The sequence below is a fragment of the Nelusetta ayraudi genome, unplaced genomic scaffold (genome assembly GCF_046127955.1).
Source record: "Nelusetta ayraudi isolate G7.1 ecotype Tasmania unplaced genomic scaffold, CSIRO-AGI_Nayr_v1 ptg000017l, whole genome shotgun sequence".
Classification (NCBI taxonomy): Eukaryota; Metazoa; Chordata; class Actinopteri; order Tetraodontiformes; family Monacanthidae; genus Nelusetta; species Nelusetta ayraudi.
In genome coordinates this window covers 3,949,400-3,961,990 of record NW_027466067.1, presented here as the reverse complement: position 1 = coordinate 3,961,990, position 12,591 = coordinate 3,949,400, and the positions used below count along the sequence as shown (strand labels likewise).

The following is a 12,591-nucleotide window of genomic DNA, read 5'->3' as shown; positions in this document are numbered from 1 at the left end:
GTCGACATATCGTGGAGGTTTTGGAAGTACATGACAGCTGTGCAATGAAGTACTTGAACATAATATCCACTCACTTGGAAGAATTAGAAATGGCTTCAGAGCCTGCAGTGAGAATGATGAAAATTTTACATTTTACGTTGTCATTTTTTCCCCTTTTGTTTAGGAAGTAGTTACTTAGTAGCGTGAATGTCTTTTTACAGTAAAATAAAGTTTTCTGGCAGTTTCGGTCAAATTCATTGTGACACGGTCCAACCCTAATTAAACTAATAAACTAATAAACTGAATTCAATAATTCATTCAGCCAAATTAGTGAAGAGTAACTATTACTTGCTTGGCTTTTAAAACCTACATTTCTTTGTAATGAGAATGTTTTCCCCTACGGCAGCATCATTATGAACCAGCGAGGACTGATCTTCAACCATTGGTGCTCCATGAAAACCCAGCATGCTTCTAACTCCTTCAGATGCGCTTTAACTTTTTTTTTTTCCTTTTTTTTTTTAAATAACTCTCTGAATGAACAAAGTTATGTCTATTTCAAAGTCCCTGATTGTGGCTGATGAAAAGGGAAAAAAAGGAAAAAAAAAATCCCAGCCTGCTTTAATCCCTTGCAACCATCTTTAAACCTTTTATCAGCTAAATCAGTCTTGTCCGTCTGCCGCGGCCGCTTCAGTGTTGGGAGAATATATAGGCGCTGTTGTTCACCTTTTCTGAGGCCAGAGCCACCGCTGAGAACCCATTGCTCTGAGCCGAGCCATCGGCGGGCGAACATTGTCTCATCTCCGTGTGGAGCTGGAGTGTCGAAGACTTCATGACAAGCATTAATTATCACGTCTCGTCGGCTGTGACAAGACAATAATCCCTCTATCGTTCACTCTCTCCCGCCGCCCGATCCGAACGGCTCGGCTGACTGATGCGAAGACAAACAAGACGTACAGAAACGCTTACAGCCCTTTTTTTATCCTACTTTCATTAATTGTGTTTGATCCTCCGCCCGTGGTGGTTTCGCTTTAAATGCCTCAGCGACGGGCGACTCGTTGGACAGGCTGACGGCGCTCGTGAGTGACACGTGCCAGTCACGCTGGTTTGGCACTGTGCTTTTTTCTTTTTTTTTTGTTCCCCCGCTACTTTTCACTCCCTTTAATCACTGTCGTTGTGCTTTGACCTTATCACGGACATGTCAACAACAAAAAAGAAGAAGAAGAAGAAAAGAACAGTGCTGGACCTTTGCAGATGTTCCACAATGCGAGGAAAAAGGAATGTGGACGAGGCAGCTATGTGCTTGGCTAAGCAGTAGCCGTTAGCTCATTAGAGGCGCCGCTTGACAATGTTTGAAACGTGAACCGTGCAGCCCTTTGGCTCCTTAGTGGGCACACTGGGCAAGCAGACGCCGATCATTAAGGCGGCATTAACTTAACATTAACATTTACAAAGTGTCCTCGTCATGACTCCACTGACTCTCAGGGTTTGGGTTTTTTTTCTTGACTTTTTCACGACTGCCATCCCATACATGTAAGTTTTCAGCGGACAAGGCTAAAATGGCTGTGGTTTATATCGTGCTGAGCCAGCAGGAATTAGTTCCAATAAGGGGCCCAGGTATAGGACGAGTCGTTCCTGGAGTCACCGATCGCACACACGCACACCTAAGAATAAAAGGTGAAAACCCACCTACGCTGCGTGAGCACCGCCGGCAGCGACACACGTGAAATGAACAGGAAGCTACGATCAAACACCTCGGCAACCCACCGTAGATTTGTTTCTTGCACATCAGCCGTGCACTAGCTGACATTAATACCACGCCGATGAAGACGGCGACGATTGTCGCCCGAAAAAAGTGATTGTCAAGATAAAAAGCTGTGTGGTTTTCACGTCAAAACCTTCCCTCCCGAAACAGAGCCAGCATCATCTACTCCTTCAAAGCGCCCCCTTCCCACCCCCCCCTCCTCCCTCGTTCCTCTGCATTCCCACTTTCATCATTCAAGTCGTAGCATTGTGTCAGGACACGACCACAAAGCTCAGCGGGGAGTAATGCAAGTCATCCCTCCCTCTTTTTATACGGCCTCACCGTCTCCTTCATTTTTTACAGTATCCCTTGTTACAAGTCACAGCTCCACGTGGGGTTCGCCGCAAATGTCCACTTCAACACTTTATCTTCTTCTTAGCAACAATAAATCCCCAAAAATCTACCTTTTATCTCCTGTCTGCTATTTTTTTGGCATATATTCGTCATCTCCATCACTTGAGAAAAATGTTGTCACATAGTTAAACATGGCCAACACCTTATGGCACAGGTCCCTACCGGTGTGTCACACAATAACTAATATTGGATGCAATACCTTTTCATTATGTGCACCTTTGGAACTTCAATGGTCAGTTGGATGTCCGGTGTTGGCCAGGATCACCCTTATTTCAAGCTAAATTTGCCTGGACGTCCCGTAGATTGAGCCTCACTTTAAGTAATCACAAAATGATACCAATCATCTTAGACCAGATCATATGATATCACCAGCGATCATGCAATTCTCATACACATCAGCTAGTCCAAGCTCAGCTGCGCTAAACGTTTGTTTGATTCAAAATTTGTAATTTTTCATTAATACTTTTTTGTGGTCATGTTAATGTAGACATGTCAAACAGGCCAGCAGAAGACCAGCCTCTCCTGTTTAAAATGAGGAACACTGGGCATGTTGTTCAGTTGTACCTCAGTACTGGATGGATAAGAAAGTAAGAATAGTGAGGGTAAGAAAGTGAGAATGATGAGTGGCTTATATCCCAGAAAATGAAGTGTTATCTTTAAGTGTGCCGCCAACTCTCAAGTACAACCTCCCTGAGTGCTCTGTTGTCAATTCTGGCAGAGGCAAATAGGTATATATTATGTGGGAGAGGCTATTATTCACAGCATTTGGATAACTTAATAATATATCCCAGTACACTCTGTCCTCCCTTATTTCAATTTCATTGAGTTGGCTACCCCATCCAGAACTCAAAGTGTGAGGCAGCTCTTCAATGCACAGCTTTTTATTTGACAGTGTTTTATTTGATATTTAGAGGTTGGCTGGCCTTACCTATGGGCGACAGCTCCGCCACGCTGCCGATGTAGGGTCCCTCCAAGAACTTGGGCTCGCTGTCGTTGATGTCCTGCACCTTGATGACGAACTCCGACTCTGGTTCCAGGAGGTCGTTGGACAGACGCTCCCGCGCCTGAGCCCGGAGCGTGTAAAACGCCTTCTCCTCCCGGTCCAGCCTCTTGGTGGCGTGGATGTCCCCGGTTAACTCGTCGATGATGAAGATGGAACCCACCCCCTCGCCAGAGATGGTGTACTTGATGTTGCCCTCGCCTTCGTCAGAGTCCGTGTGGATCTGGAGAATGAGGAGAGGAGAAAAGTGAGGCTTCCGGCTACATGGGCAGACGTGTCAAACTTCAAGCTGAGATTCCTTTCTGTGTCTGATTTCTTCCAGAGTTGCTAACAGGTTTTTACAGGAGAAACATTGGCATCTTGTTCTTACAGAGTATCCACATCATCCACAAGAGTTCATCTTTTTTTGTTGCAAAACAGCACAACTAGAATGTATGTTCTGGTGTTTTTTTCTCAGAGTGCGTCCCCTTTAACAGCGAGTCACAGCATGTATGTGTGAAAAGGGTCAAAGACATTGAACGACACATGCGGAGACGCCAGCGCCAGCAGTGAAAGTCTACATCTTATTCTATTCAGCGACAACAATGTCTAAATTTAGTTCACATTGAAGGGAAGCAGGAATGTGACCTTATCAAGCATCAGCAAAGAAATTCACTTTCAACTCCTGTAATGGCTGAGGGTTTTGTGTAATAGATAGATGTCAGAAAATGACATTTGGTCATTTGGCCGTGACCAGAAAGAATTAGCACGTTCCTTCCACCCAGCTTCCTTATCTCATTCCCCAAAAGCAATAGCAGCTTAAGGCCTTCTCGGTGCTCGCCGTCGTAGCCGGGATCATCATCATTGCCAGTGGAGGAAAAGAAAGAAGGAAAAAAGCAGTGGGAGACACCTTTCGTGATTTGCACTTTCCCTGTACATTGCGCCCTTCACAGATGATGCCTAAACTAGGAGATCAAAGTCGTTTGAAAGATTGTTAAAGCTCAGAGACATGGAGGTGCCAGTGCCGAGGAGTGAACTCAAAGGAACTCCTATAAATCAGAGCTATAGTCGACCCCCTGCTCCCCTCCCCCCTAATGTGATGAGAAGGCATTCCAGGGACTGAAATTGGAGCGTCGGCATCAGTCCCTCATCCCAACCTCCCCTTTGGCTCCTTAGTGAGCACCAGACCTGCACCCCTGCTCCCTTGCTCCCTATCTGAAGTTATAATTCAGAGCTCTCGTGCGTATAAATGTGCTCTAACATACAGAGCAGATGTGGGGTGGAAGGGGGGATGGAATCGCCCTGGCCGGCCTGGTTAATTCTTTATAAAGGCTTAATTAAATACAGGCTTCTATAGCCCTCACGGGGATTTTCATTTAGTATTTGTCGTAAAAACCGGTGGAATAATGCAAGCCTGCGCCTTCATATCGCAGCCCTCCCTCGATCCGTTGCCTCTTCGCACTACTCAGAACCCGTCCCCAAGACAAATCCGCGAGCGCTCCGAGAAACTATAAGCGCTGGCTGGGTATCAATATTTCAGTCATAATAAAGGAAGTTTCACACAGTGCGAGCTGGCCAATAAAGACGTGCGTAGCGGGGCGCCGCTGGGAGTAGCGTTCAGTCTCGGTGTTTTCGACCACGCCGGCCGACATTCGCACGAAAACGTTGACGGCGAGCGAAAGTGAAAGCGCACACGGTGGTGGGATGGCGCGACTTTCTGCCTACTGTACATGTGTGGGCACAGTGTCTACCTCCCCACCCCTGCCATACATACACACAAGCCCTCTCTCTCTTTCTTTTCTCCTTCATATACAGTGGGTTCATGATTCTGCTGGCGTGATTTCTCCCCCCTCAGGCTGGATATATCCATCCGTCTGTCCGTCTGCCCTGGCTGCTGTAATTCAAGTTGGCAGCTTAAAGCACAGACACATACACACACACACACACACACACACACACACACACACACACACACACACACACACACACATGCACTACGCTTAGCTAAGTTGTTTCCCGCAAACTAAAGGTCAACGCCAGGATGTCAGTTGCGTCGCAGAAAACAACCGAGATGGCACACACGGAGTTTAGCGTATTTTGCGTGAGAAGAGGGCAGCGATGAGATGAGAATTTTTCCGCCGCATCAAGGGGCTGAGGGGAAGAAATTGGTACATCTGCTAGAAAAAAAAAGAGGAAAAAGGAAAAAGGATTATTTTTAAGACACCTGAGGCCCGAAGTTTGGACGCAGCTGGATAAAGAGCAGAAACATTTTTAGGGAACTAAGGGCCTCATTCGATACCATAGAATTCATTTTTTGACAAAAAAATAAATAAAATATATATGTATATATATACATATATATACATATATATATATATATATATATATATATATATATATATATATATATATATATATATATATATATATATATATATATATACATATATATATATTTACATAGTTTTTGAAACTGAGAGACAAACTGTTATTTAACATAAAGCACCACTGCAAGTGTCTCCTCTTAACAAACACAGCTCCCCACGGAGGCAACGGAGAGCAGCTCCAGTAAACCCTTCTGCTTAATATACGGGATTTATTTTGACACAGCGCGGGCCAACAGGGAATGTTTAAAGACACAGCTCCCTGCACCAGTGGTGGGGCTTCATCACTCAGCCACTGCAACTGGCACAATCCAGCCTGAAAACATATAGCTATTGGCAAAAAGCATGAAAAATCAATGCTGTCCTCGGTATCGTCTCTTTATCGGGTTGGTGGTTTCCTTATTACCAGAGGCGAGCAGCTTTTGCCTCTTGAGCTCACTAAGCTCTCTGGGCTCAAGAGGGAAAAAAAATGACAATCAGTTTATATGGACCTCGCAAAGCAACAGTCTGAACCTGCTCTGTAATGTTTTCCAAGTATCTGTTTTTTTTTTTTCCCACCAGTGCATTTACCATTAAAAAAAGCATTGCTTCTAAATGGAGCGGCTCTGTCAAGCAGCCATTCTGCGCGTTTGTGTGGGGCTCTTAAACAACACTCCCTGTCCGCCGCTGTACTCTTGGCAAAATTGCATGAATCACCACCTGGCTGCAAGTTCAACTTAATGGCATCAAGTAAGTGGCGCTTACAGGGGTCTACAGTGGTGAGTCAGTTAGGACTGAGGTTGGCCGATGGGCCCGCCAAGGTTCACCTTTGGGTCACTGTCCAGCTGTCACGGCGGGGCCATTGTGATGAGGAGGTTGACATATGACTCACATACAGTGACAGAAAGTTGTGCGCTGGTCAGCTGTTTCGTAAAATTGAAACGAAGCACAAACTCAGTGAGAAGTCCTGAACTGCGTGTCACTTTGTGTCGTGCGATTCATTTCAGAAGTTTTGCACGCTAAAAGCCCTTTTCCCCGCTATCAACGGTGTCTTCTCCAGTGGCTCCGGCAGAGTGAGAGCGGCACTCAGTCCTTTGGTTCATTGAGGGGTTTCAAAGTGGGAGCAAATTGGCTGTCTTATATTTAAGTCTGTGTAATCAGAAGCAGGCTCTGCCACATTTTCACCGAGGCCTGTCAAGCGCTCTGATCTTAACAGCTTGAAATGTTAACAAGGTGACTGTATCAGAGACGGCAGAGGTGGAGACGGCGATTGAAAAAAGAGGGAAAGTTCTAAGAGGGGAGACAGGTCCAAGGAAGAAAGGCTGGAATAAATGGAAGCATGGTTGGTGGGAAAGACAGAAAGAGCCAGTGGCCGGAGCCACTGGACTAGTAAGACTTTACCTCATAGGGTCCTGCTGACTGCTACCAATTTTATTTCTATGTACAATTAAAAGTTCTCTGTAGAGCTTTTTAAAGTCTCGACTAAAAAGCTAAAATCTGCTGGAAACGTATCACAAGGGGCAGCTTGTCAATATTACATGAATAGATCGATGATCTCACCTCCCTGAATGTACCAAGTGAAGAAACAGGTGTTCAAGAGAGACAACACATTGTTGTTTCTTGGTTGTTGAGTGATTCCTCAAATTGATTTTCAATTTGCTTTGTTTTGCTTTTTTGGAAGAGGGGAAAATATTCAGGAACAAACCCAACAAATACATTAAAACCACTCCTACTTCCTGGAAACTTCCAGGTTCCTTTTACTTCAACTTGTGGGATGTTTCTGTTGACGCTGAAGGTGAGGGATCGGAAACGTTTAAATTCAAAGTGAGGTACAATATTAATAACCAGGGCAGTAAGGAATATGGTGCAGCTGTGCCTCTGAGTGTCTATACAAAAGAAAGACACAAACCTACAAGCCGAGAGTGTCCAAAACAAATTGTGAGATTTTCTTTGGAAAAGGAAATCGCATTTACAGAGTATGACAAAAAATGTGTCCACACTTCACAAAAAAACATTCATTTGATTACTTCATTCAGGCATACTGACATCAAGGTTACCGTCTTGGTATTAATGGTTACCATTAGCCTCTACAATTACAAGAGGCTAAAATGTGTTGTTTGTGAGGTGTAATATATGCAGAAAATTCTTTCCCTGAAGAATTTCCTTTTTTGGCTGACTGTATGTACCAAGAAATGTGAAAAAGGCACTGCTTAGTAAACAGTGAACACTGAATTTCAGTCTTAATGCTTTTTATCTTCGTTGATGTTTACTTGGCAATACTTTCGCATTTGAAGGGCGAGTTTTACCCTCATCCCCACAAAGAAATACATCACATAAGAAAACCAAAGAACTGCATGTAATGAAAGAAATTTCTTTTTAAAGCAACCAACAAAGACAAGCATGTCAACAATGCCTTCCTAAGGACTAAGCTGTAGTTTGACTCCAGAAAACTAGGAAAACCACATAAACTACTGGAGTCAAAGTCCCAATTCTAGAAGATGATAAACTATAAATCCAACTTGAAATGGTCAAAGGTCTCAGCAGCTTAGTGACCAAAACATATGCAACCATCTGGCATGATTGGCTCCACCTGAAACGAGAGAGTTCCCAAAAGAGACAAAGAAGTGCTGTATTGAAAATAGATTATAGAGCCTTTATTGTTTTCTCTGCTGAGATAGAATAAGAAAATCATGCTGGATGCATCCAGTTGCAATGACCCAGAAACTCTTTGAAAGTATACAAATCCCAAGAAAAATAGTTTTTTTGTTTGTTTGTTTTTTCTTACAGATGTATTTGAGTTGTCATGCAACACAAATACTTGCATCTCGACCAACCGCTCTCTCTCACACACACGCTCACACACAATGGTCTTAACAAAGGATTTATTTTTTGACAGCTTTTGTCTAAAAGAAGAAAAACGAAACATGACCAGGGGAAGAAGGGATGTGTCATTGTTTGCTTCTCATCCTGCCAACAACAATATTTGATTTTTGGGGCTTTACAGGAACACGAGCAAATGTGTGCGTGCATCCTGCGTGTTTCCACTTTGATTACAATGCACTCCTTGTCTTTGACGCCAGGGAAAAGACAAGAAGTGAAAGTCTGCAAAAAGCTAAACATCTATGTAGCGACAGATGCAAATGACAACAGTCAAAGTGTTGCTATAAAATATGTTTTTTAGATAAATATTATTGAAAAATGGAAAGACCAAACAACAGCTGGGAGAGGCTCCAGCAGAGCCTTGTGACCCTGAGCTCAGGAAGAAGCAGGTATTGAAAACGGATGGACGGGTGGGACAGACCAAACTTTGGCGAGATGGGCAAGCTAAAAATGGAGGTATAATTCAGCGCAGAGCTGCACATAGAAAGTCACACAAGCCATAAAAATGGACAGTGCTGGTCCCACAGACTCTAATAACCTCAGATAATTGTGTTAATAATAATCGTCCTACTGGGTCACATCTTTTTGCTCCCTTCCACCCTTTTTACATCAGTTCACTGCCTCCTCTGGCAGCATCTCCCATCTCAGATCACAACATGGGGTGTAAATCCCCTGCCCTGCAGCCCTCTCAACCCGTCGATAGATATCACCACGCGCCACCCACCCCCTTCATTCTGCCGGCCCTCTTTTATCTGTTACTCAGGCAGTAGCGCCTGCGGGCTCTCTTATTGGTCCTGCCAGCGGGGAGGCAACACAAACACAGCGGTAGATAAATAACGGCCTGTTGATAATTATTCTCTGACAGGCTGGAGAACATCTTCACTCGCTTGTAAGAATGGAGGGATCAGTGCAGAGGAGATACAATATCAGCTGGACGACCGGAGCATCTAAATGATTTGAAACAAGGACACTTGATGATTAATGGGTGTGCGTGAGAGAGAGAGAGAGAGAGAGAGAGAGAGAGAGAGAGACCCCTCATTTAATTTATAAACTGTCTGCATTAACGTCCTGTCATTTCACATCACATCGTATGGAAGGCAATTGAAACGTGCGCGCTGTTCACTCTCATCAGCTCGCTCCCCCAGGTCTCACTGAGGAAGTGCGCATGTCGAGAAAACACGAGGTGACGAAAATTTTCCCGAGCTGACCCATGTCTATCATCTATATTTATAATCTATGTTTAAATTGGTTAAAAAAAATAATAAATCACGGCAGTTACATTTGAAGTGTTGAAAGGTAGACCTTTATAATGCTGGATTGCATGGCAATTAAAAGAATGGGGATGCCAGTGGCTGCCAATTAAGAGTTTCTCAGGACAGAAACAAAGATTGCGACATTAAAACAACTAATATCCACCCATCTATTTTCTATTTACTCTTTTTCCTGTACTCAGGGCTGCTCAGGGGTTTGCTGGAGCCCATCCCAGCTTGACAAGGCTGGGTCGCATCCTGGACAAGTCAGCAGTTCATTGCAGGGCCACAATGAAAGACAAACAACCATTTCCACTCAAACTCACTATGAACAATTTAGAGTTCCCAATTTGTGTGGCGTTTGCATGGTGAGAAAATGTAAACGCCACGTAGAAAGCGGACAGGTGTCTTGTGTAGGATATGTGTCTGTGTGTGTCTGTGTGTGAGTGTATCCTTCTCGAGAAACTGTAGTTTTACTGATAACCTTCATTTGCATGCCTTAAAAGCCTTGCTGTATGCATAAAGTGCCTTTTTCTTTTTTATATTTTGCCCTGTCACCTTCAATCGCATATCTGTTACTGATACAGAAGAGCAGTTTGATGTTTCATCATAAAGAAGGAAAAATCCATCCAGCTTGAGGGTGAACACAAAAACAAGGTTTTATCAAGTAACTGAACCAGAGACTTGAGGTCCAGCAAAGGGAATGGGAAAATCAGTTGAGAAACTGAGAAAACTGAGGAACTCAGAAATTTGAATTGTTGTCCTCCTCCCCAACACTAGGGGGCAATAAGAGTCTTTTCAGTGTGTTAATTTCCGGTTAACCTCTTTCGTCGCACAATAACAAAACAATTGGAGCGTGCTGCAACAGTTGACAATCCACTGACGGCGGCGCTGCAGCTGCTCAGTGAGGAAAGACAATCATGCCGTGTGCTGTTGGAGGGCGACAACAAAACAAAGGCTTGGATTCTACACTTTGTTCCGTCACCGTGGCGACTGACCCGGATCCTTCGGTTCTCGGTGCATGCGGATTCCGAGAACAGACTGGTAGGAGAGGGTTTGTACTTGCAGCGTATTGAAAGGGTTATTAAACTCGTAAAAGCGTCACGTGTTGAAGGAGCCTGTGTCTTCATTGTTTTTGTTCCAGGAACACACGCCAGTGCTGGTGCCGGTGTGGCGCATGCGCACATGGCCACAAGGCGTATACATGAAGGAGAAATTTGAATTCCAATAGCATTGTAAGGCTGTCTTAATCAGAGTTCTCAAACTCCGATTTTATTCGGACAAATGCATTTACATGCACTTCAGTTGTCCAGTCATAGTTGGACGAAGGCAATGGTTTGTTTTTTATCGAGTGTCAAGTAAACGTAACCTATGTCTCTTAATAATTCTGGCACTCTGTTAAATTTTTTAATTTAAGTGAGTTCTGCAATTCTGCAATTGCTTTTCCTGCACTCAGGATTGTGGGCCAGCTGGAGAGGTCACACCCTTGGCAAGCCACTCACACACACATCACGAACAATTCAGTTACAAAATAGACAAAAAAGATATAAAAAAAAAACGGTTTTCAACACTAAAATCCAGTAGCTGCATGCTTTACTTTTTCTGCTGAAAAACATGGACATTTGACTGCGATGCTGTGTGGCTTTCAGATATTTTAGTTCACATTGCTCATTGCCTTCTTAGTTCATTTTGTAAGCCCATTTGTAAGCCCAAAGCACATTTCATTTAAAAAGGATGAAAACAAAAAGTAGAGTCCTACCTTCCCAACGTATAGCGGCTCTGTTCCAGTGTACTCCTCAACCACGAAAAACTGGTTCCACACCCATCCTCTCTTTACCCTTTCAAGAGATGAGGGGCCTTGGTCCTGTGTTTCCCCTCCCGAGGTTGAACTACTAGTCCTGGAGGCCTCGCACCAATTAAAGCAACAGCAGCCAAGAAGACCCAATGTTGTCAGTAATGTCCAAACTCCTGCTATCCAAGAATGAGTCATTTTGATTTTTTTCTTAAAAAAAGAGAAGGAAAGATAATTAAAAAAAAAAATAAAAATCAACCAGGATCTACATGTGTTTCAAAAGACACATACAGACTGAAATAGTTTCTCAGTTGTATTTTATACCAGATAAAAAAAAAAAACAGGGCAGCCTCAAAAGGTCTTCGTGTGAGCACTTGAAAGTAAATCCAGGGGACAAAAAATGTGAAATTGTCTGCTGAATACACAGCGGGTCATGGAGCGTATTGGATTCCTACCACCTGCTGAGAGCATGTTTGTAGTACAGCCCTTTTTTTTTTTTTTTTGTTTAATAATATCTGTTTAATACAGTTTGGGTGTCTGACCAAAAGTAGTGAAATAAACAGACTTGGGGGGATATATTTCACTGGATTGATTTACTCAGTGAAATGGAAAAATAAAACTGTGGGGAAACATCCAAGAGTAATGGTTTCCATCCATTTTGATTATTATTATTATTATTATTATTTTTTTAAGTTAGTGTGAGTTTAGTTCTTGGGTAAAATCCAGTGGGTTGGAAAGTTTAATCTTCAAAGGTGCACTGCTATCTCTTGTTCATCGGGATAACTCCATCTGTGATTCAGAGCATTCAGCGGACAGTCGGAAACCTGCAAGACAGAGGAAAAAAGCATTGTGATTAAAATTCTAGCCTTTACTTAAAGTTTGTGCAAAAAAAAAAATCACATTTTATATCTCCCAAGTTTTTCACACCTACTGTAAATTTTACCTGTTATTTTGCATTTGAATTCCAGAGAGGGAGAGCGAGAAAGAGAGAAAGAAAGAGAGAGGAAAAGAGAAAAACATAATGCATTGCCCTCGTTAGTATTATGTGGAGGAAAGCATTTTCCACCAGTGACTGTGTTCAGCTTTAACTCTAACAAGGTGCTGTGAGCTGCCGAGTGATGAAAGAACAATGAAACAAGGACAGAAAACCAGGTGTGTGGAAAATAGGAAGACGGCGGAGACAAAGTGAGAGG

General features: G+C 43.3%; 1 protein-coding gene across 1 annotated transcript in view; it reads right to left on the bottom strand.

Moving 5' to 3' along the window:
• Positions 1 to 12,107, bottom strand: part of cdh22 (cadherin 22) — a 73,149-nt gene extending 61,042 nt beyond the window's left edge. Inside the window, exons 1-2 of the mRNA XM_076024834.1 lie at positions 11,366 to 12,107; positions 3,063 to 3,357 (exon numbers count right to left, since the gene is read on the bottom strand). Of these exons, the coding sequence (XP_075880949.1) occupies positions 3,063 to 3,357; positions 11,366 to 11,596 (526 nt within the window). The 5' untranslated portion in view covers positions 11,597 to 12,107. The remainder of the gene's footprint in view (positions 1 to 3,062; positions 3,358 to 11,365) is intronic.
• Between the last annotated feature and the right edge of the window lie 484 nt (positions 12,108 to 12,591).